This window comes from Mauremys reevesii, linkage group 1 (assembly GCF_016161935.1).
Source record: "Mauremys reevesii isolate NIE-2019 linkage group 1, ASM1616193v1, whole genome shotgun sequence".
NCBI classification, from domain to species: Eukaryota; Metazoa; Chordata; order Testudines; family Geoemydidae; genus Mauremys; species Mauremys reevesii.
In genome coordinates, this window is record NC_052623.1 from 273,712,990 (window position 1) to 273,737,841 (window position 24,852).

At 45.6% G+C, this 24,852-nt stretch overlaps 2 protein-coding genes and 1 long non-coding RNA gene across 3 annotated transcripts; 1 reads left to right on the top strand and 2 right to left on the bottom strand.

The window, feature by feature from the left end:
• Window positions 1-466: 466 nt before the first annotated feature.
• LOC120396132 (pentraxin fusion protein-like) lies at window positions 467-22,231 on the bottom strand. Its single transcript, XM_039521072.1, has 8 exons — window positions 22,153-22,231; window positions 19,010-19,054; window positions 16,286-16,333; window positions 15,275-15,560; window positions 12,995-13,149; window positions 11,691-11,726; window positions 6,773-6,850; window positions 467-766 (listed from the first exon to the last, which is right to left on the bottom strand). Exons 2-8 carry the CDS (start codon window positions 19,047-19,049, stop codon window positions 624-626), a joined length of 786 nt encoding a protein of 261 aa, XP_039377006.1. The 5' UTR covers window positions 19,050-19,054; window positions 22,153-22,231; the 3' UTR covers window positions 467-623.
• Window positions 1,982-4,073, bottom strand: LOC120396133 (pentraxin fusion protein-like). Its single transcript, XM_039521073.1, is given in 2 exon segments — window positions 1,982-2,810; window positions 4,041-4,073. Coding segments are annotated over 2 exon segments (627 nt in total). The 5' UTR covers window positions 4,060-4,073; the 3' UTR covers window positions 1,982-2,202.
• Window positions 16,973-18,239, top strand: LOC120396134. The gene is made up of 2 exons (XR_005593004.1): window positions 16,973-17,596; window positions 17,986-18,239. It is a non-coding gene; the product is annotated as an uncharacterized LOC120396134 (long non-coding RNA).
• Window positions 22,232-24,852: the final 2,621 nt, after the last annotated feature.

The following is a 24,852-nucleotide window of genomic DNA, read 5'->3' on the forward strand; positions in this document are numbered from 1 at the left end:
TTCTGGAGCTTTGACAGGCAAAAAGGGTGCGTTTTTCCATTGTAGTTGCTCAATTGAATTAGCGTAACACAACTAAAAACCCTCTAAAATTCTTGTACGGCTACATTAGGAAAATGGTTGAGTTGTTTAAAACATGCTAGCCAATACCTTTTCAAAACCCAGGTCTAGTCTACACTACAAAAGTTTGCTGGTATAACTATACAGGTATAACCTGCCTAGCATAGGTGTAGTTTATACCAGCAAAAGAGGGCTTTTGCCAATATGGCTTATATCAGTTCATCAAACAAAATATGCTATGCTAGTTAAATGACTTTTTTTGCAGGTATAACTGCATCGGCGCAAGGGCTTTTGCTAGTATCAAAATGTCATAAAATCCACACCTCTAACTGGCATTATTACACTGACAAAAGTTTTATGTGTCTAGCCAGGGCAAGTTGTAGTTTTTAACACGTTATCACAGCTTGAGATGTGTTAACCTGCCTTTTAATAAGAGTTATCAGGGTTTTCAGCTGTGATGAGCCGACGTCATTGAACAAGCATGACTGGCAACACATTATCTTTGCCTGTGAAGACAAGGCCTTCTAGCCTACAGAAGACTATTTTCTGTAAATCACGGAGGATGATTACAGCTCTAGTATCACCATCATCCCGATGGACATTGCAGCAATTTCAGCTGATTTGTGCTTGATCTTGTCTGCAGCATTCCTCCCCGTGGGACTGTGAGCGTGGAAAAAATGGCTGTTTTCACAACTCCTTGTGGCCTTGTCTAGGAAAAAAAGGTGCTTTTTCAATCATTTGAGCCACTGGTTTTAACTGTATCTATGTTGGTGCTAAGTGGTGTTTTCAGTTGAGCTAACTGGATTGAACCCCCCCCCCCACACACCTCTCTTTTCCTAGTGTAGACAAAGCCATAGAAGCCCAGCGGTAAAACACAGGGCAAGTAGCAGGGGGAGGTTGATTGGCCAGTACCTTACATGGCCAGCTGCCCCCACCCCCAACTATAAAAGAGGCAGAGAGGATGACAGATTATTGTCTTTTGCATGAGCCTGGCTGTAACACTCCCACCCTCCCTCACTCCTTTTGGTGGCCAGGTGGGAGCCAGAGGCAGCAATCTGTCAGAGATAAGCACAGAACCCTTAGGAGTAGCTGACTGCTTCCCAGAGCCAGGAAGGATATTTTTGCTAGGGTGTTCCCCACCAATTTTTAGTCTGGCATGGAGGTTTCCCCTCCCCCCACCAAGAATGCAAGTATTATGCCTTCCTGGAAGGACTGATCAGTTCAGCTATTCAAGGGATTTCACAGGAGTTTTCCATCACTTTTCATTCTCTGTCAAGCAGCCCTTGGAGGAGCTGCAGATCACTCGGTTAAGCTAGGGTCTGACGACTTGAAGGCTAGTCGTTTGGTATTTTTCTCTTGCAGCAAGCAGTGGGGCAGAAGGTCATGGCTGTACGGGAAAGTGACATGGGACCAAGCAGCACACCTCTGGTGCGGGGAGCCCCACCAAGCAGGATCTCCCACATCTGGATTACCTAGTTGTGTGCCAGTGCCAGGGATCATAGATTCATGAGATTGTTAGCCTCACTGTAGTGATGGGCTGCCCTGAATAGGAGGTCACATGTAGGCACTGGGAATTCAGCTAATGGAGCTGGTCACTGGGATATGATTGACAGACCAGCTATTCCCACCCGCATGACCTTTTGCACAACCATCCAGTTAGCTAGAGCTAAACTGTTACCTATTGTGGATTGCCACGGACTCGCAGGGGCGAAAGAAAATGCAGGCCTGTTATACCAGGGCTGCAGGCGTGGCAACATATTATTGATAAGGGGATGCAAGAGAGTGTGTGTGATGCAAAAAAAACACACAACACACACACACACACACACACACTAATTTAAATCAATTTAAAAGTTTTATTTTACAAGGGGGGGAATCTCAACACCTATAAAGGTCCTTGCAAATCTTTGCACCACATATCTGCATAGTGTACTTTAGAGACAAGATTGGCATTAACATGTGTGAGCATGGGACTAAGCTGTCTATAAGGGCTTTGCCATCTCTAATTTCTGTCTTGTAAAAAAAACACCCACACATTTCTAGAGTTTTCCACTCCATTCCTTGTTCTATTTTATTTCTTGTGCACACGTAGGAGAAATGAAACATTAGACTGTCAGAAGCCCTTTCATTCACATTACACTCCAGTTACGGTTTGGATGGCACAATCACAATACCCGTACACTTATATGATAATGATTTCCAGTCAAAAATATTTCCCTTGGGAAATGAGTGGTCCAGGTAAACATTCTGGATAATGGAGGGTGATAAGACACGGTCCCACATATAAAGGTCACTTATTTCTCCCACAAAGCTTTGGGCCTTCTCAAACCTGCCCCAGAATGTATCCGGATCTTGCCCCAGCATGACAATGCCCTGTGGTTGGATCCTATGCCCTGGTCTCAGCACTTTTCTTAAGCTCCTTTTACCATTTACCCAAAAGGCCGTGAGACCAGATTTGGATTCCCAGGTCACACACATGTGACTCCCAAAGGTGTTGAGTTTGGGGAGGGTGAAGTGCACTCCAGGACCACTCAGGTACAAACTAAAGGTGCCATTAAACTCTTGCCACACATTGAGTTAGTCATAATACTTGGTGCGGTAGGAGAAAAGAATGATTTCACGATTGGATGGTAACTCTGAGGCCACCTTCATGCAAAGTGTGAATGCTCCATGACTCAAGGGCTGTGCTGGAGACAGGACAACATAGCTAGTGTCTGTTTCTTCCAGGAAAATAAAGGCTTTTCCAAGGAGACCTAGGACAGAAATCATAGCTAGTTATAATCACACCTATCCCACAGCAACTCCAATTCTTCCATCAACTAACCCTCTTTGAAGAATGAATGGGTTTGATCAGAATAAGATCAGGAAAGAAGACAGAATGTGAGTAAGACAACATGACCAGAAGTAATGAAAAACCCTCCATAAACATGTGTCCATCTTTCAAACCGAGCATTTGATACTAGCTGAAGAGAAAAGGATTTAATTTTCAGTATGGGATTTCATTCATTCTCCTTCACAGCCTTTGTGCTGCATGATAGGGTGGTTTGAACAAGTATTGCCAAATGGTGTGTCACCCTGGGGAAGGTTGTGTGATCATGCTTAGTCATAATAAGTGATGGAAGAACCTTGAGGTGTTCTGAGGTTGCTGGGATTTGATGAGATCACCCATTTAAAAAGCCATACACTAATATTAGGAGGAAGGATGGTTCAGTGGCTGTCTCTTTTCTTATACTTCGATTGTAAACTCTTAGGGGGCAGAGACCATCTTTTTGTTCTGTGTTTGTACAGCACCTAGCACAGTGGGGTCCTGGTCTGCCACTAGAGCTACAAGGCTCTATGGTACAAGATAATAATAATAACCCCTGCCACTGAGAAACAGAGAAAAGGATAACTACTTGCGTGAGCCTTTTCTCCCCTTTGAGGGCGAAAGGGAGTCTGTGGTGGAAGCTTTAAAAAACAGAAAATGATAAAGAGGAAGAAAACCAGAGGTTTTTGCTACAGTTAGTGCAGGATACAAATGATCACCCATATATCTTAAACTTGACATAATTTCAAGAGACACTGTCACAGAGTTTGGGCCAAAACTAGACCTTTAAAATTGTTGTACTGTAACCCACACTCTCTCATGGCTCTCCTTAGAGCCCTGTCCAGATGCAACATCTGCATCTGATCCATGATCTGAAAACATGATCCCCAGGTATAAAACTGAATATGCTTAGATATGCAGGGCTCTAGCTCTCTCTACTTTTCGAGGAGATAGTCAATAGAAGATCATGCTTTTAGGTGTCGAGGTCTTTTGGGTTCGCTGCTGATCACCCATCCAGAGGCAGCATGTTACAATAGGGAGTAAATAAATAATAATATGAGTATAGCACTGCCATTGCAAACAACATAATTAAGACTGAGAAGACAAAGTTGGGGGGTAGGTTAAGGGGCTGAGATCAGGAGCCCTAGGTTTTATTTTCAGTCTCACACTGACTCACCCTTTGAACATGGATACATTACTTATCCTTTCTCCAGTTCATTTCCCCCAAGCTGTTAAAGGAGAATAAAATTACTTGCATACCTCAAGGGGGCACGAGAGGTAGCAACACCTAATGCTTTTAAACTGCTCTGAGACCCTCAGATGTAAGTACTGTATAAAGTGCGAAGTGTCATTACTATTTGAAGGAGGCTCTGCTCCATACAGGCATGGGGTGGGAATAGGAGCAAGGTGGCTTTATTCCACATATGTGACTCCCCACAGTCTGGTGCTTTTGTGGGGATCTACCTGGCTCCTGGCATAAATTAAAATAACCTCCGAGATGCCCTAATAATTTATGCGTGGCTGCCCACCACAGTCCTTAGGGGCCACTGTTGTACCTGAGACTAGCCACAGTGAATCTGTGCTTCGGCCACGTCCCCTTCCCACAGGATGCCTTCTACACTGGGGGCTGTGAGAGGTGGTGGCACAGAGAGCTTGTGGGGGATAGGGAGGACGCTTGGGGGAAGGTTAAGTGGTTAGAACCACCCAGGGAAGCCCCTGTGCTAGAGGTATTCCCAGGAGGGCAGAGCCATTGTCTTTACACTCCTTTTAGACAGTACTGAAAGCAGCATAAATCAAGAGCATCAGCAATACTTCAAACACCTTCTTTATTTAATAAAAACACACATTTATGTCTTTTGTTATCTTTTTTCCTTTCCATCTCCCAGTTTTTCTTCTCTCTCCTTTTAAAATCTCTATCTGCTGCTTTCCTGCCTTTCTCTTTTCTCCAGAGTTCTAACACTTTTCATTGTTCTCTTCTATGTGTTCATTCTCATTATTCTCTTTCCTGTATAAAAGCGACCATGATCCCCTGGAGTGTAGAACAACGCTCCCTCTCCGTGTGCTTTAGCACTGTGTATGTGGGGAAGATGCATAAGCTTCATAGGAGGAATGGTATTAAAGTGAACCTAGGGGATCTGCAGTGATCTTGTCTGCCACATGAACACTGGGGTAATAATGAACAAGAGGGTCTCACTGAAAGTCAGCCAGCCTAATCCCTAAAGCCAAATGTGACTGAAATCAGAATTTGGCCCCAGGTATCTGCTATTACTACAGAGAATTTGAAACGATAGATATGTATCAGAGGGGTAGCCATGTTAGTCTGGATCTGTAAAAGCAGCAAAGAGTCTTGTGGCACCTTATAGACTAACAGACGTTTTGGAGCATGAGCTTTCGTGGGTGAATACCCACTTTGTCGGATGCATAGATATGTAGTGTGGAATCTTGGGTGACATCACGGAGTCATCCTGCCTAACTTTCAACTGAATCTTATTCATTACCCATTAGACAGAGAAGATACTGTGTTTCCCTGGGGATGGGTGAAGAACACATATGGGCAAATCATTTGGCCTGCCTTGTAAACCCATAGGGAAGGGGAAATGGAGATGCAGATCTGCACAACTTCCTGACAAAGCTTGGGAAAGGAAGGGTGATCAATAGGGTGGCTCCAGTTATCTGTGTAAACAGTGGACAAAGAGGACTTTGGGTGATCTGGGAGACTGATAATCTATTCATACTACAGAGGGAGATAGAAAGAGTGTGTGTATATCACATATATGCTCCTGTAGTAAGTGTTTACATACTTTATTTCCCACTCCTGATTTTGATCTATCTGCTGTTTTTTCCTTAGTGCATAATTTAAAACACTAGAAATAAGAACAAACCTGCAAATCTCCATAGTTTTCTGACAATTACTTTATAGATTATAAAGAATCAGAACTGTGGAGAACAGTGATCAACCTGTGCTAACTTGCTGTCACTAGGTTATAACTAATGTTGAGGAGAGAGAATTCTATGCCCCAAGTAATGATACGGATGAAGCAGTGGTTTGGAGGCAGCATAAGAACATGAAAATTACCCACTAAGCTTATGTTTTTCATTTATCCAGGAATACAAATCTGCTTTGTACTCCACTCCAGGCAAGAGCCAGTGGAACCATACCCTGGTGTAAAGCCATTTCCTGGGAAGATATTCTAAAATCTTTGGCCTCACCAGCCTTTCAAAGCTTCCAGTTTCCAGAAAAAAACAGATCAAATGGCTGCTATTAATTAAACTGCGAAGAGCATCTTCAGTCTAAGGGACCATCCACCATCCAAATAAAGAGACTTAAATTTGCTAAGTATATTTCAAGTAATAATACAGGGATTTATTTCACATTGTTGCCAGTTAGTTCTGCACAATGAGGTGTTTAACTAGAACGGGTCGGCAACCTTTCAGAAGTGGTGTGTCGAGTCTTCATTTATTCACTCTAATTTAAGGTTTTGCGCCAGTAATACATTTTAATGTTTTTAGAAAGTCTCTTTCTATAAGTCTATAATATATAAATAACCTATTGTTGTATGTAAAGTAAATAAGGTTTTAAAAATGTTTAAGATGCTTCATTTAAAATTAAATTAAAATGCAGAGCCCCCTGGACTGGTAGCCACCTGGGCAGTGTGAGTGCCACTGAAAATCAACTTGCCTGCTGCCTTTGGCACGCTTGCCATAGGTTGCCTACTCCTGAACTAGAATTTCTAGAGTTAAAATTCTTTGTCTCATCCTGGGCATACAGTAAATGCCATCCACATCTATTACTCGCCTTTTCCTACATATACAGAATTGCAGCATCTCCTAATATTCTTCATTAAATGAGGAATTGATCTTCATGTAGCCTAAGTTTTGTGTGTGTGTGTTTGAATTAACCAGACCTACCTTTCTGTTTTACTGGATTCTGTTCAGGGCTAGTTTTGGGAAGTGGCATCAGCCAGTCAGCCTCAATGCTCAGGTAGCCTGAGAAATATGAGAGGTACAGTATTGTTGTTACCTTCTATTATTTGGAGGTACACAAATTACCTTCAACTATTTAGCATGGTGGTTCCCTTCCTACTTGTATGTGGGCCAGCTTCAGTCTATTGAGATTAGACATCACTTTCTCTTTTGTAACTCCTGTGGTCCAAAAGGTGTTTTCATCCCTTTGTTTGTAAATGGCAAATTTAATTACTCTCTTGTCATTTCAGACCCTAAGAACCATTTCTCCCCAATGCAGGTTAAGCATCTCCATCTTGCAAAAGTCCATTTTTGAAGCAACTAACAGTTTACCTTTTTATCTCTAGCTTCAGAAGCAGGTTTTCAATCCCATAAAAAACTATAATCTCCACCACCCACAAAATCATCCGTTCACAGGGGCTTTAATTAAAGCTCTGACCCAGCAAAGCACTTAAACACATGCAAAATATCAAACATGTGAGCAGTTCTATCAATTTTGATAGGACGTAATCAAGTACTTAAATTTATATACATGCCAAAGTGCTTTGCTGGAACAAGGTCTACAGAAGGCTATCAACCAAAAGGGCACGGTCTTAAAAATGTAATTTCAAGTTACCACTGGGTTAAAAAAAGACAAATCCTGTCTGAATAGAGTTAAATAAGCAGTTCTGATTATGATGATTGATTATTATTTATATTAAGATAGTGCCATGAGGCTAAGTTTGTCTCTAAAGGAAACTGCATTCTAACCTTCCTTCTGGTACAGAAATAAGTAGGATAACACAAGTCTGATTATTTGCTTCTCCATCCCTGTATTCTGCACTCTTTCAGTTTAATCATCCTGGGGACTTTGTCAGAAATCATTGCATCAGCATGTGTGTGAATGGACGTGAAAAGAATCCAGAAGACTGGATTTTGATAATTAAACACTGAGTCCTCATTAAGATTTAAATTACACAACAGAAACTAAGGCTAATCATTCAAGAAGTTTGCCTCTCAGCAGTGGGAGAATTACATTGGCTGCAGGCCTTGCCTACAAACAACGAGAATCTTCCTCAATTCCGGCCACTGGTGGGTGGAAAACAATGTAACTGCATCTGTCCAAATGCCAAGCATAGGCAAGGCAAACTGCTTTCAAGGAGAGATAAGTGGCACTCATGCAAATTGCAGTTGAGCTTGTCTACACTATGGGTATGTAGTGATCGATCTATCAGGGATCGATGTATCATGTCTCATCTAGACACAATAAATTGATCTCCGAATGCAGTCCCCGTCGACTCCAGAACTCCACCAGGGTGAGAGGCAGAAGCAGAGTCGACGGGGGAGCGGCGGCCGTCGATCCCGCGCCGTGAGGATGCGAAGTAAGTCAATCTAAGTTGATCTAAGATATGTCGACTTCAGTTACACTATTCTCGTAGCTGAAGTTGCATATCTAAGGCCATGGCTACACTTGCAAATTTGCAGCGCTGCAGCAGGGTGTGAAAACACACCCTCTCCAGCGCTGCAAATTGCGGCGCTGCAAAGCGCCAGTGTGGTCAAAGCCACAGCGCTGGGAGCGCGGCTCCCAGCGCTGTGCGTTATTCCCCACAGGGAGGTGGAGTACGGACAGCGCTGGGAGAGCTCTCTCCCAGCGCTGGCGCTTTGACTACACTTAGCGCTTCAAAGCGCTGCTGCGGCAGCGCTGCCGCGGTAGCGCTTTGAAGTGCAAGTATAGCCATAGCCTTAGATCGATCCCCACCCCGTGTGGACCCGGCCTATGGGTTTGCACTGGTGCTGCTACCTGGTTGGTGGCTAGTGATGGCTGGGATGGAGGCAAACCTCCAGTGTAGGGAAGACATTAGCCTGAATAGAGATGGCCTTAAGTATGTGCTTCAGCACTTTCCTGAATCAGGGCCTGTCACAATATGTTATTGGCATGCTTGCTGTAGGCAGCACTATACACGTGTGCACCCTCCCTGTGACGTGATATTGGGGTGTACTGTGGATAGATGCTATTTGTGTGTGCTGTAGGCAGGTAGAGATGAAAAGATAGCTCAAAACCTCTATGAAGTGTTAGTAAAGGGAAAGCTGGAGACTAAGATGTGCTGCATTCCAGTCTGCAAGTTCCAGCTATATTGTATTTCATATGGCTGAGCTTAAATGAGGTCTGAAAAACCTTATCAAACATTGCGAATTGTCCCAGACTATCCTGGCTCCTGTCAAAGACTCTTGAGGCGACCCATGCCTGTCAATAGGGGAGGGGGGTGGAGTGACGGCAGCCAGCTTCAGCAGTGTTACTGAGCATGCTCAGTCTGTGTGAGCATGCTCAGTACAAGCCAAGCAGCAAATCTGGGTGGGGTGGCCAACCCTGCCCGCTCTTCCCTCCACCCCGGTGCCAGGCTCACCATGTAAACACTCTCTGATGGGCTGGGCAGCATAATCCAATGCTATCTGCCATGCCTGGTTGGTTTACTAATGGGTAAGGCTGCGAGTTTGTCATGGAGGTCATGGCTCCATGACTTTCTGGGACTTCTGCAGCAGCCGGGTGATGTGCCTGGCCAGGGGGCCACCTGGGCCAGCTGCACTGACTATTGCTGGGGCAGTCTTGGGCCACCCCCCTCCTCAGCAGCAGCAGGAGTTTCGGTGTGGGAGGGGGCTCAGGGCTAGGGGTTTGGGCGTGGGAGGGGGTGAGGGCTTTGGGTGGCACTTACCTTGGAGAGCTCCCCAGATGCAACGACATGTCCCTCCCTCAGCTTCTAGCTCCATGCGCTGCCTGCCCTGCAGCTCCCATTGGCCGCAGTTTCCAGCCAATGGGAGCTGCGGAGCCGATGCTTGGGACGGGGCAGCACATGGAGCTAGGAGCTGAGGGAGGGACATGTTGCTGCTTCCAGGGAGCTGTGAGGAGCCAGGTAGGGAGCCTGCCAGCCCCGCCAATCCCCCTCCAGCATCAGTGGGGGCCCCGCCAGCACTAGCGGTGGTTCTGGGCTGCTCCCCCTCCGAGCAGCTGTTGCACCCCCGGACATCCCCCCCAAGTACCCATGGCATCCACAGACTGCCCCCCCAGCACCTGCGGCGCCTCTTAGGCTTCCCCCTTACGAGCACCCGCAGCACCCCCATGCTACCCCCAAGATTTAGTCAGGGGTATATGGTACAAGTCCTGGACAGGTCACGAGCCATGAATTTTTGTTTACTGCCTGTGACCTATCCATGACTTTTACTAAAAATACCCATGACTAAAACAAAGCCTTACTAATGAGTCTTGGCAGTCTCTCTGTGGCCATACAAGCTAGAAAGCAAAATGTTCAACCTGGGTAGGAGCAAGGGGTGAAATTCTGACCCTACTGAAGTGAATGGTAAGTTTGACATTGACTTCAATAGGGCTAGGATTTCAGCCAGGGTGAAGCGGAAGCACTCCTCCCAAGTAGCAGCCTATGCTACCTGTTCAGTCCTGGTAACCTGTATACACCCCAACGCCTTGTGAATTAATGATGAGACTTCTCCTGTTGTTTATTCTGAGAAGATTTATTTGCTCAGTTCCCAAAAGGCTTCTTCACCCTTTCACAGGTACGGTTTATCAGTGCTCACTATAGGTGTGTATTAGCAATGTGATGGAGATTTGCAGTTTCGGCATGCTCTGCATATAGGCAGGAGCTGAACAAGTAGGCAGAAACTGTCTAGTGGTTACAGTGATTAAAAGTCAGGAAACTTGGAGGCTTGCCACTGACTTGCTCTGATAGTCTGGTCAAATTGTTTAATTTCTGTGTTCTTCAGGTTTCCTTTCTATACATATAATACCCACCTTGGCAAAATACTTTGAAATCCTTGGATGAAATGCACTGTATGAATGTAAAATATTATTGTTACCTGATATAGGTTAGCAGCATTATTTATAGGCCACTGGGCTAGGCATTTTTCCATATATGTGTAGAATAACACATGGTATATTTGTGCTCTCTCTATTACAGGTTGGGACTATAAAGCATGTGTTCTAGGTCAGTGGTTTTCAAACTTTTTTTCTGGTGACCCAGTTGAAGAAAATTGTTGATGCCCACGACCCAATGGAGCTGGGGATGAGAGATTTGGGGTGTGGGAGGGGCTCAGGGCTGGGGCAGAGGGTTGGAGTATGGGGGTGAGGGCTGAGGGGTGGGGCCAGGAATGTGGGGTTCAGGGTGTGGGAGGGGGCTCTGGGCTGGGGCAGGGGGTTGGAGTGAGGGAGGGGGTCTGGGCTGGGGGTGCAGGCTCTGGGGTGGGGTTGGGGATGAGGGGTTTGGAGTGCAGGAAAGGACTCCAGGTTTGGGGCGGGGGGGCTCATGTCTGGGGCAGGGAATTGGGGTGTGAGGTTGAGGCACGGGCTTAACTTGGGCATCTGCTGGTCAGCGGCATAGGGGGAATGCTAAGGCAGGCTTCTTGCCTGTCCTGGCGCCGCAGACCGCGCTGTGCCCCAGAAGCGGCCAGCAACAGATCTGGCTCCGTGCAGCTCTCGCCTGCAGGCACTGCCTCCCCCGAGTGTGGAACCAGTGCTTGGGGTAGGGGCAGCGTGCGGAGCCCTGTGGCCCCTGCCCCGCCTAGGAGCTGGACCTGCTGCTGGCCACTTCTGGAGCGCAAGCCAATGTCTGAACAGGTAGGGACTAGCCTGCCTGAGCCGGGCAGCACCGCCTATGGGACTTTTAACGGCCCGGTTGGCAGTGCTGACCAGAGCTGCTGTGACTCAGTGCCTTACATTCCGTGACCCAGTACTGGGTTGCGACCCACAGTTTGAAAACCACTGTTCTAGGTTCTATAAAGCACATGCCAAATTGTTGCTCTGCAAGCCTGTGCCACATGAACATAGACTCCAGTCTGTCTAGCTATATTCCATCAACCATATCAAATTGGCAGCATTTACCTCCTGTTGTTGTCTTTGGTGCTCGGAGTGTTTCACCTGCAACATAGTTAAAAAACCCAAATCATTACCCGAGCTGATCACGTAGTAGAAGGGAAGCGTGAATGTGTTTGTTCTTATGTACTGGGGCACTTTTCGAAAGAAAAAAAGATGCCTGAATCCAAAATTTTGCTCCTGGACATGTATATTTGGTTTCTCAGAATCACTCCCTTATCCAAGCTTTCCTTTGGCTCAGCACTGCATTACATACAAGTCTTTCCTGTGAGGTTTTCAGGGCACTGGATGCTGATTTTGTGATTGACATCTAACACAAAACTGAGGGGATCTGTCTGTAGACTTTGTTGATCGTACAGCACTTTGAATATGTATTATGTTATGTGGGTGATCATCTCCACCACCACCAGGATAAATGTTTTCTATTGGATATTGAACATTGTGCCCTTGGTACGGGGCTTTGTTGTGCCACATCATGCCTTAACATTACTGATATGCTTTTCATTACACTGCACCCAACACCTTGCTTCTGAAGCATATGGTGCTTGTCTAACTTTTGCCTAGAACTAAATAATTCTGCAGCAATGTATCATCGCTCATTTAGCCATAGCCCTGTATGTGAAAATCAAATGACCCAGAGCCCAGAGTCTGGCGCTGCATTTCATCCCACTGTTATCCTCCCCTCCCTCATCTCAGTCTGGTGTTTTCCATCTGGTTGAAATTATTTGTCCCTGGCTGGCACTGTTGGGCATAAGGACTCCATTAACGCGGCTGCTAGTGATGCTTGATGAATAGGCTGGAAAGGAAGGCTGAAGGCCAAGGTGAACAATAACAGCACCAAAAGACCTAGTGAAGCATATCAAAGATATGGTGGAGAGCAGGCCCCCTAAGGTCAATCAGTTCCAGTATCCATGAGAGATCTCCCAATGAACCTCTTTTGGATGTAGACATCCCCTTTCAGTGCTTTGGCCTTGACCCTACTTTCCTATGAAAAGACAATGGTCCTGATTCTCCACTGCCTGGCACCCTGTGTAGTCATTCACATCTGTGCAAAGGGAGCAGATCAAAGTGCACTATGGAAGTTTTAGTGTGTGACAGCTAGCATGTTGTAGATTTACACCCCATCTTACTAGGCATGAATTCTCTATATAGACAAGCCTTAAATCGGAATTTTTTTACTCACTTACCCCATTGATAGTGTTTTACGCTCATTCTTCACTCCCTCTGCACAGGGCTCCAGTAGAATTTTGGAGTTAACTTTCCCCAAACACAGCTACAGATCTATTGTGTATGAATTCAGTAATTGTACTCACCAGGGAAAATCAATGGCAGACCAAACACGTGCACTTCACACAGAGTCAGGTACTCAGCTCGCCTTGGGATGGTCATAGTCACATAACACCCTTGCATTCCATGACAGTCAAATGAGAGTGTTTGCCCAAGCTCCATGGAATCAACTGTAGCACACCTGGAAATGAACAGGATCTTATTCACAGAGAGATAAGAGCTGGTATGGATTCTGAACCTGAGCGAGGACTAGCACCATGAAGTCTGTATCTGTGGAATGGAAGCTCCTGTCTCTTGTATGCTCACGCACTGAAATAAGCACGTTAGCTGGGATTTTCAAAAGGGCCTAAAGGACCTGGGTTCCTAATATCCTTAGGACTTTTCAAATGTCCCAGCCATGGGAATCAGTTGATCACTTAAAAGTGTTTCTGTTAATGATTTTCTTAAATTAACATGAAGTCAGTGAAACACGAACGCCATTCATGCAATAGTATGGTTGAGAATGTAAAGGTCAAGAGAAGCATGGTTATACCACCAGGGGCGGCTCTAGGCACCAGCAAAAGAAGCTGGTGCCTAGGGCGGCCAAATCTAGGGGGCGTCCCCTGCCGCCGACGGGGGGCGGCAGGCTGGGCCGGCGGACCTGCCGCAGTCATGCCTGCGGGAGGTCCACCGGAGCCCCCGGATGATCGGACCTGCCGCAGGCATGACTGCGGAGGGGGCGCTTGTCCCGCGGCTCGGCTGGACCTCCTGCAGGCATGACTGCGGCAGCTCAAGCGGAGCCGCCGCGTCCGCGAACCGTCCGCAGCCGCGGGGGGTACAGCCGAGCCACGCGGGACCAGCGGACCCTCCGCAGTCATGCCCGCGGGAGGTCCACTGCTCCCGCGGCTCCGGGGCGCCTCCCGCGCATGACTGCTTGGGGCGGCCAAAACGCTAGAGCCGCCCCTGTATACCACAAAACCAGGGACCCCATGTGCTTCGTAGCCACCCAGAAAACCAAAGAACTGATTTTTCAGTCACAATGCTGCATAATTCTCTGCATTGCATCATTTTTTTAAAGGAACTACAAAAACAAAAGACTATTTTCTCGCCATTCTCTAGCTCTTCATCTTGTCCAAGTGTTGTTTTAGGAGCTCTGCAGGACAGAGTGTCTGGCTGGAAAGTAAGAGCATCGGGGTGGAAGAGGCTGAAGCCCTGCCTTCTCCGAACTGCACTGCATTCTGCAGCATTCTTCAGCAATACTTCTTATTCATAGAGTTTAAAGCCAGAAGGGACCATTAGGTCATCTAGTTTGAACTTCTGTATATCACAGACCATTACATTGCACCCAGTTACCCCTGTAGTAAGCCCACTAACTTGTGTCTGGCTAAAGCCTAACGTCCAGAAAGGCAGCCAGTCCTAATCTGAAAACCTCAAGAGATGGAGACTCCACACTTGCCGTGGCAGTCTGTTCCATCACTATTAAAACATGTCCCTTAGCTAGCTATTAAGAAATTGTTTGATAACCTGTGTGGCTCCTAACCTTGAGAGATCAAGAAGAAAGCAATGGCAGGAAGGGTTGGAGCATCGTCTAGGGACTAGTCTACATTGGGAAATTACATTGTGTCAGAATATGACTTTGAGGAGTTGTGGTAACTAGCAAGACGGGGACTGATTCTCATGTACACTGAGGCCACTTTATGCTGTTGACAGTGTAAAATCCCTGAAAGTGAGCGTAAATTACTGTCAGAGCAATATAAAGGGGCCTTAATATAGACAAGAATCAGGCCTTAGCTATATGCAAGGACTGTCACACTCATCATGGTGTCAGCTGGGTTATTCATGACCCACTGACACAAAGTTAAATACAACAGTCCTGTGTCCAGAGAGTGCAGTTTTGCTTAATATTTAATTACTTACCATGACTTTTCAGGGCTGTGTTCTCATACAACATATGGTAATTTTCCAGTGTAAAGTGCAGCTCACCTGGAGTAAGGGCACCAAATCTGGCCTCCTTGTTTGTAAGTGCTCCAGCATTATTAGTACAATACTACTTTAAATATTTCTTGACTTTGGTGGGTTTTGATTAGCAACCATAACTGCAAAGTTAACAGGTTTTTCACTTGATTGATGCACAAGGCTTGGATAGTAACATCACATACAGAAAATGACCATCTGAGAAGACTGACTTTTCACCACTCTGCAGAAGCATGGAAAAGACTGCACATAAAACCTGGACTCGTGACCTGTACAGGAAAGGTACTCCATTACTTTCATTCAGTTTTCCTCTACATGCTCACATACTTCCACAAAATACAATAGGTCAGTACCTGGGGTTCAGTGTCCCACCAAGCTCTGGTGAGTTCCCAATCCGAATCTCTGCACCACTGATCCTCTCTTTGCAACAGTCGCCTCGATTAGTGATCACCACTGAGGACACAATGAATGTTGCGTTCAAATCCACTGTCCACCATGGCTGGAAATCTCTGCGTGTTTGTGAGCACTGGTGGCTCGGGGAATGGTTCAATAAAGATCCATCAATGGCCCTCCTAGGATTGTCCTCAATCTCTCCGGCACTGGACTGGGAGACTGTTTTCCCCAGGGCTACATTAGGAGCTGTAAAACAACAAACACAGTTCTTATGCATCACCTGCTTTGGAGAGAAGTGCTAGAGTAGGAACAGCTTGATTATCACTGCAGAGAGGAAACGTGGCAGTTTATAAGCTGCACTGAGTAAACGAGCCAGAATTCCAGTCCATTTCCTCAAGGACAGGAGTTCAATTCACAGCTCCGGTCACCATTTGCAGTTTCAGCAGAGAGAAGCCAAGGACTGAATGGGCCTGGAAACTGAACTTTCCTATCACCCCTATGAAGCTCACCCCTCCCACCCCATCAGGTTAAAGCACCTTGGAGAGAAAGTGAGGAACTACGTGGGGGAAACTCGGACTGCTCTCTGCTCAGGGATCCAAAGCGTACTTCAGTCTTCGGGAGCTGCCAGTCCAGCACTTAAAGGACAAAATTAATTTTGAATGGCAATTTACATTACAAATGTCATGTTTGTGGTTCAGATATAAGAGCACATTTCTGTAGCTTCTGTTGCCCAATTCCTCCAATGCAAGGACTCTTCTATGGGGCTAAAAATTACCTGAAGGCCAGACAGCCCTGATCAAAACTGTATAAATGGAAAGTGAACTATTCCAGTGGGGACTTATGATTTTTCCCACAAAGAGAGAGAAATTTCTACTTTCCCAGTAAGGCTGTAGCAGGGGATGTAGCTGACACCACAATGATGATTCGCTCAGGAAACCAGTATCATGTTTAAAAAATCCTCCAATATTTACCTGCTCTAGAGTTATTCAGGATGATCCATATATCTGTTTCAAAATGATCTGAAAATTTAAGCAGAGCAAGAGTCGCAAAATGCATTTGAGGACAAGGATCATTTATCCTATTGCATGTTCCTTGTTCCCAGTACTAGAGCACAGCCCATGTCTTCTCTCTGCTGCTTTTCCCAGGCAGGCATTACAGAGAAACCTCACTTCCTGGTAGTTTACCCATACAAGGTACCCGCTTCCTGGTTATGATATAGACCTCACCTCTGAACCTATTGCTCTCCGTATCCTGTGTCTGCCTGTGACTCTCTTGTAACACAGCAACACTTTAATTGGGGCAGTGTCCCTCTCAAAATGCTAACAGAGTTAGATAATAATGGAGAGAAAGGAACTGGGAAAATATAGGCCCAAGACAAAGTGTTTTCATATGAAATTTGAAATAAGGAGAGTTCATGAAAAATGCACAGAAGCTGGTCAGAGAGATTCAGAAAGGCAGGAGCTGCAGAGGAGAAGACTTTTCCACTAACAGTGGCAACGTTATGGGAAGGGCCAGAGAAGTGGAATGGCTAGTTCTGATGTGGCGAGACGAATTAAATGAAATACTGGGTGATCCAGCCCATTTACATGACTCTAGAACTGCAAAGAGATCACAATAGGTCAGATCTCCCTAGCTGAGAATTCCCGCAGAATGGAGTCTTCAGTGGCATGGCCCTGTCACAGATGGCTCCTACATCACCCCCATCTCATCATCTCAGAGCAGGGGCCAGAGTGCTGCACCTGTGATCCATTGATTCTCAGCAGGGGCCATTGCTACCTGGGATAGTCTGAGAGCTGCTTTGAACTCCTTTGAGGCTAGATTTGGTTTAGTACCTTTCTGAGAATCAGAGAGCCACAGCCCACTCTCTTGTGCCCAGCAGAGACTGGGTGCAGTCAAGAATCTGGCTCACAGTCTGGTTGTGTGGCTGGAATAAGTCCATGGGAGTTTTGAACTGGATTTTGAAGTGAATGGGAGCCAGAGAAGGCATTTGTGCAGGTTGTGGGGAGATTAAAGGGCTTGTCTAGAAAAACAGTTAGTGTGTGACAAGCTAGGGGGTAAATCTACGACACAGTAGTATGCCACACACTAACTGGCTGGGTGGACCCTGCTCCAAAAGTTCCCCAGTGTGCTTTGATTGATTCCTTTTTGAAATGAGAATAAGTCAATGCTTCAGTGCATATGGGAGAAAATGGGCAGCAGCAATCTGCATATTCCAGGATCTGGAAATCTGGGGAGACCCTCTTCACCATTTGGCTGAGATCTATTCTAGGATCTGCTCACAGGTATGTCAGCTTTAAAAAAAAACAGATTTTTCTGTGAAAATTGTTTACTTACTAACACTTATATTTACTTGAACTGAAAGAGACTACAGGAAAAAAATAGTCTCTGTTCTCTATTTTTCTCTTTATTTTGTGCATTTGATACACTTTGATACTGTTATGATGGAGGTTGGGTGGAACATGGCTGAAGCTGGTGGCTGTGATAGTTGCCCTTTGTTTAGGACAAAGGTAAGCAGTTAAGCTCCTTTTTGGGGTAACATAACTGAAACAAGAGGGACCACAAAGAAAACACAGACCATACGCAAGGCTGGTCAGAAGCTAAGCTATATGTTTGGAGGGGTTTCACTGGCAACTGAATACCAATACAGTTGGCTGGGTATTGTTTGGTGTAGGTGTGTGCATCTGTGAGCAGAAGCAGCAGGAGGCAGAGAAGGCATCAGGAAAGCTAAGGAGACAGCAAGAGGAGCTCTTCCAACAAGACAAAGCCAAGAAGGAGAGCTTTTTGGGCAGAGTGCCGGCTGGACAGTGGTTTGGAACTGTGAGCAAGGAAACTGCCTCCTGCTGTTTAATTCCTACTCTGTTCTGGGAAACAGAACTCTGTGTACATACCTCGTAAATAAACAGGAATGAATACCTGACTCCATAATCAATTTCTTCTCTTAATGTCAACAACCCACAGGACTCCAAATACTGGCTAACCTCTCAGGTAAAGGAATAACAATACCATGAATTTCATGGTCTCCCCCATACAATTAGTCTGCTTCATCTGTTTGGATGCATTGTTCACACAGCAACAAGGAAGAGGAAAAGCATTTTAAAAACAAAAAAATTAGATTGTAAAAATCTAGGACTTTTAACTCATGTTTTGAAATTGACTGGCTCTCAAGTTGATGGCATCCCTTTAATATCTAGTAAGTTCTATAATGAGTGGCTATGTTTATTAATAATAATTAATACACATGTAATTAATCTACATACTGAACTTTGAAGATGTAAAACACTAGATGAATGCTAATGATTATATTGTGCTTTGGCAAGAAGCTAGATTATAGCCTAACAGGTCTTTTCCTTCTGTAACTGCTAAGATCCAAAAGGAGTTGCAAAACTTAAAGAGTGTGAAGAGGTGAAGGCAAAGCTGGATGAAGTTTGTATCAGTGAAATCAAGCAAGTGGCATACATGGGCAAAGTTCTGGAGGTGATAAGAGGCTTATTTACAGACAAGGAAGATGTGAGAAAAGGAGAAAGAAAAGTCAGGACAAAGGGAGAAGACAGAGTTGGGTTCGATGATTCTCCTCTTGCCCAACAGAATCACTTCTGGTTCTGGAGACATCTAGCTGAAGAAATAGAAGTGAAACAAGCAAAGTAGACCAGGCCTGTCACATCACATTTCATCTCTCTTATAAGATTCTAACTTACCTCCATTGGGGATCCTTGGACCCAGAGTTTCATTGAGCATGAGGTCTACAAAAGAATGAAAATGAAAGCAAAAGCAAACAAAAACTATTCAGTTTCCATCCTGAGTGACACAAACTAGTGTTGTCCAGAGGACAGTAATTCCATTTTGCAGCAATTTTTGAGGTTTCTGAATTGTTTTCGTTGCACATTGGAATGAAAAAAAATCCCCACAACCTTTTGAATGTCTTCACTAAACAGAATTGTTTGACATCCATTTTCAGACTGACAACCTGAACTTTTCAATTTGACTCGGTCTCTCTCCAGTCAGAAGTGACCAAAGAGCCCTGGACTAAAACAAAAAAACAACTGCCCTCCCCCACACAACACCGGTTCCAGTGAAATATTTGTCAAAACTGATCTGTTTTGGCTTTGACAAAATCATATACTGTACTTCAACATTTCATTTAGTCAAAAATGTTCCAACCAGCTCTAAAACTAACTCCCCAGTCTGCCTGTCTGATAGTGCATAAAAATGGCCAGCGAAACAAACTAAGACTTATATACATTTCTTCTGGATCGCTAATATAAAGTTAAGGTGTGTCTGGGAAGGAATTCACCTACTTCTGGGATCCCCTCTGTCATACACACCGACATTTAGAATATCCACTAATGAAGCTGAAACAGTCATTCCATTGCTTTACTCCTACCCTACACTTCTCTCAGATGTGTGACTGGTTCAAGAGGATCAGCCAGCCAACTTGCCTGTAGAGAGCAGAGAGCTTGCACCAGCTCTAGAAAAGAGACCAATTACACCCAGCCTTAGGTGTCAGCATTCTGCTTTTGTGCTAAGGATTGTGCACCATCCAGTTTGGTCTAGTGGCTCACCCTCATTTTAAGCGGGATCATAAAAAAGACTCACCTGATGGCATGGAGCAGCAGAGTCCCTGAGAGAGAAAAGGAGCTCATCTTGGAGGCTGGTGCAGCAGTGGCAATAAAGAAGGAATTTAGGGTATGTCTACACTGGGGCTGGAAGGTGTAATTTCCAGCTTTAAGAGACATTCATGTTAGCTCTGAAAAGCGCTAGCTGCTGAAAATATGATTCTATCTAAGACAAGAGGTTGGTCCTCAGGGCAGTTAGCCCCTCCCGTGCTTGTGCAGCTATGGCCACACTTCTATTTTTAGTGCACTAGCTCTATCAGAGCTAGAGTGGGTATGTCTCCTCAAGCTGGAATTTACACCTTCTGGCTCCAGTATAGCCAGACCCTTGGTCCAAGGTTAGCACAGAGCCAACCTGGCTCCACATGGTGCCTCCACCTATTGACTGTCTACCACTCTCACAGGTGACAGGAGGACCTACAAGCCCAGCAAACTTTTTAGGCCCACCTACTATCTTCATTCAGCAACAATGCCAGGCAATTCAAAATAATAGTAACGTTCTTTAGTCCGGATTTTTCAGAGGAGCCCAAGGCAGTCAGTCATCCAAAGCCCACTAGAATTCACTGGGATTTGGGCCCCTGACTCCTCTGAAAATACCTTAGGAGACAAAAACAGTTTCAGGATTGTTAGCACCATTTTAGGGTTAATGTTTCCCAATGGCATTTCACCAGGTATTTCATGCTGGAAAAATTGTAAGCCACAAACCTAGTTTCTTAGTTAAATGGACATCGTCAACTAGAAAAAAAAAATCACATATTTGTCTGCCATTTTGTATGTTACTTTGGTAACGAGTAACAGCTAAGATTAACTTCCCCTGTTTGTTTACACTGGGCTTAGTCTTACACTATCTAAGTCCAGGAGGGTTTTGTCACTGACTCCAGTGAGAGTAAGTGTAGGCCCTTTGTGCATTTGACAGTATTTTGTGCATAGTCAGTTTCAGGGTTCCTTTGTATGTTACACATCTACAGACATCTGTAAACATCAACAACTGGGAAGCAGAAAAAAAATCAAGTCATAAACGGCTGTCTTTCAGGAACTGGAGTTTTTAAAAATGAGAATGTGAGAGCAGAGAAGGAAAATTAAACAAACAAACAAAAATTCCCAGAAGCAGCCGCTAAAGCCAGAACCCAAGCATAAGGCACAGAACACAAGGGAGGCCAAGGAGAAAGATGGAAGGAAACAGAGGCTATGTCTACACTAGAGGCCTTACAGCGGTACAGCTGTAACGATGCAGTTGCGCCACTGTAAAGTCTCCCATGTAGCCGCTCTATGCCGACGGGAGAGAGCTCTCCCATTGTCATAATGAAACCACCCCCAATGAGCAGTGGTAGCTATGTCAGTGGGAGAGCTTCTGTCCATGGGGCCGACTCCATGGGTGCTCCAGTGCTGGAGCACCCACAGGGAGAAATTAGTGAGTTCTCTGCACCCACTGGCAGCCAAGCTCCCCTCCCCCCCCCGCCCCACCTCACCTCCTCCTCTGTCTCCTCTCCTGAGTGTGCTGTATCCCCGCTCCTCCACCTACCTCCCAGTGCTTGCAAGCTCCGGGAGGGAGGGAGGAGGAGTGGGAACGTGGCACACTCGGGAGGAGGCAGTGAAGAGGCAGGGCCAGGGTGGAGATGGGGGGAAGGAGTCGGAAGAGGGGCAGGAAGGGGGTGGAGTTGGGCCAGAGACTTTGGGGAAGGGGTTAGAATGGGGGCGGGGCAGGGGTCAAGTCGGGGCAGGCCCTGGGGCAGAGGCGGGTCAAGCACCCATCAGCGCGAGCAGAAGTCAGCGCCTATGCTTCTGTCAGTGTAGCGTATGTCCAGCTAGGTGTGTTTTTTTTCCCACAGCCCTGAGCGACATAAGTTTTACTGACAAAAGTGCTAGTGTGGGCACAGACAGAGAAAGCCAAAGACACACAACCTGTTCTTTAAAAGTGTAGGACAACATTCATACCAATCCTTACACAGTTCCAGGCGTCTCACACTTCGTTTACCATCTCAGTGGTCACTGTCAAATTGGAGACTTCACTCACAAACCTCATCAGAACTCTTTGCAGCAGAAGAGGATCTCACATTTTCTGGTGTGTCCTTTTCGGCACACCACGCACCTGAATATGTTTAATTCCATTGATCAGAAAGCCGTGGTGCATGTACACACTTCTATGTAGATCTGATTCTCTCCAGCCAAGGGGAGCCAGGCAGCTGAACACAAGCCAATACATTCCACCAGGGCAATGCTCTACTTACCAGAAGAATTTACTGGTAGACCAAACACTTGGACTTCACACAACGTGAGGTATTTTTCTGTGCCTGGGATGGTCACAGTCACATACTGCCCTTGCATTCCTTCAGTCAAATGAGCGTGTTTCCCCACGGCCCATGGAGTCTATTTGGGCACATCTGGAAATGAACCAGATTAATAGCCATTATTATTATACTTTGACAACAACAAGAGCTCAGATCACGGGGGGGGGTGGGGAGGGAGGATGAAAAATACAAACTGGCCCCATAATTCAGCAAATAAATGTAATCATCATCCTATTTTTCCTCAATTATTTGTTAAACAGTGAATCACTATTAAGGCAGAACAACACAAGCAGACTATTTACTCTAGTGTCAGCTGTAGTAGTACTATAGATAAGGTTGATTCTACAAGTTTGGCATGAGGATCTTAGGGCCAAATTCTGCCATCTTTAATCACATTGTGTAGTATCTCACTCCTCAAGGAGTTTCCAGGTAGCGGAGCGGCTGGTGGAGTGGCTCATGGTGAAGGCTGCAGCAGGACCCCATGGAGAGGCAGGGCAGTTGGCCTTGGACCATGTAAGGTGCCCCTTAACACTGCTCTCCCTCCCTCCCCTCCCCGGGCTGGGAGGTCACATTCTGCAGATAAACTTTTGAACTCTGGGGCTGCACTGACCAGGGACAGAGACTTTTGGATTGTTGGACTTTTGGGACTTTGGAATTAAGACCCTGAGGGGAAAAGGATACAGCCAAACTTACTGGGCGGGGTCTTTTGCTCATGGTTTGTGTTATGAATCCTGTTTGTGGTGTTTCCCCAACATAATGCCACATTGTTTCTCTTCTTTATTAAAAGGATTTTGCTACACTCAGACTCTGTGCTTGCGAGAGGGGAAGTATTGCTTCTTAGAGGCACCCAGGGGGTGGTATGTAATTGTCCCAGGTCACTGGGTTGGGGCTCGAGCCGGTTTTGCATCATGTTATTGAAACAGAACCCCTAGATACTGAACCTGGCCCTTGTTGCTGCCAACTCAGCTGGGCAGAAGGGATACACAAGTAAGAAATAACCACCTCTAACAATTACTTGTGTGTTCAAAATTAGGTCTCTGTTGCCTTTCAAATGGAGAAACCTCAAACTACAGCATCTAAAATGTATATTAGGCTGGAAATGGAAAGGAGTTTGGTGATTTTCCTTTGGGTTAGACACTGTCTGTCCTCACTCACGCTCAATCATCATACAAGGCTGGTCTATTTTTAGGTTGAGCAACTACATTCCTACCCCCACAGGCTCAGTTTAGGGGAGGACAGACTAACAAATGAGCAGCGTTACACAGAGTGTTAGCAATTACTAAACCACCTATTCCCTATTGTTGCTCAGGGTATGTCTACAGTGGCAGAGTTACAGTGCCGGCAGTTATAATGCCGCTCAGAGAGTGCTGAAGGGAAACTGCTGTTGTGTGTTCACACTGTCAGCTGCCTGCGCAATAGCGTGTTCACCCTTGCGGCACGTGCAACGGTATTCAGAGTTGTCAAGGTTCCTTCCCCACTCTTAACTTTAGAGTACAAATGTGGGGACCTGCATGGACATTTCTAAGCTTAATTTACTAGCTTAGATCTGGTACACTGCCACCAACCAGAAGTAGTGTCTGGTACACTCCCTGTCCCCCCAAAACCTTCCCTGGGGAACACAGACCCAAATCCCTTAGATCTTAACACCAGAAGAAATTAACCATTCCCCCCTCCTTTTCCACCCAGACTTTCCCCTCCCTGGGTTGCCTTGAGAGGCTTCACACAGATCCAACTCCTTGGATCTTAAAACAAAGAGGAATTAATCAGGTTCTTAAAAAGAAAGCTTTTAATTAAAGAAAAAAGAAAAGGTAAAAATTATCTCTGTAAAATCAGGATGGAAAATGTTAACAGGCTATTTAAATTTATATAGCCAGAGAAATCCCCTCTAGCCTCAGGTTCAAAGTTACAGCAAACAGAGGTAAAAATCCTTCCAGCAAAAGAAACATTTACAGGTTGAGAAAACAAACATAAGACTAACACACCTTCCTGACTAGGTACTTACAAATGTGAAACATGAGACTGATTCAGAAAGATTTGGAGAGCCTGGATTGACGTCTGGTCCCTCTCAGTCCTGAGAACGAACAACCCCCAAAACAAAGAACACAAAGACTTCCTTCCAACAAGATTTGAAAGTATCTTGTCCCTTCATTGGTCCTCTGGTCAGGTGTCAGCCAGGTTTACTAAGCTTCTTAACCCTTTACAGGTAAAAAAGACATTAACCCTTAACCATCTGTTTATGACAAGAGTGGTGCACTTTGGGCAGCTATCCCACAGAGCACCTCTTCCACCACTAAGAGTTGTGGGAAGATGGAAGGGGTCGCGGGGCATCCTGGGTCCTTTTCCAATGCCCCGTGATGCATTGCTTCACATCCCAGCAATCCCTGTGCTTCCTTCCGCATTTGGCACCATCTTTCAACCTTTTGTGTACTGTGCACTCTGCCTCATCGGTCTGCAAGAATGGACCCTACACTGTTGGCCAATATGTTGCTTGCTGTCTTTAACACGTCATGAGTGGCAGTAGAGTTATTCCATAAACTACAAAGGCAAGAGGAGTTCAACATTGATTTCACACGCATAGTAACTATGACATGAGATTGCTTGTGGCATTCACGGAGGTGCTGGCCACAGTGGAATGCCGCT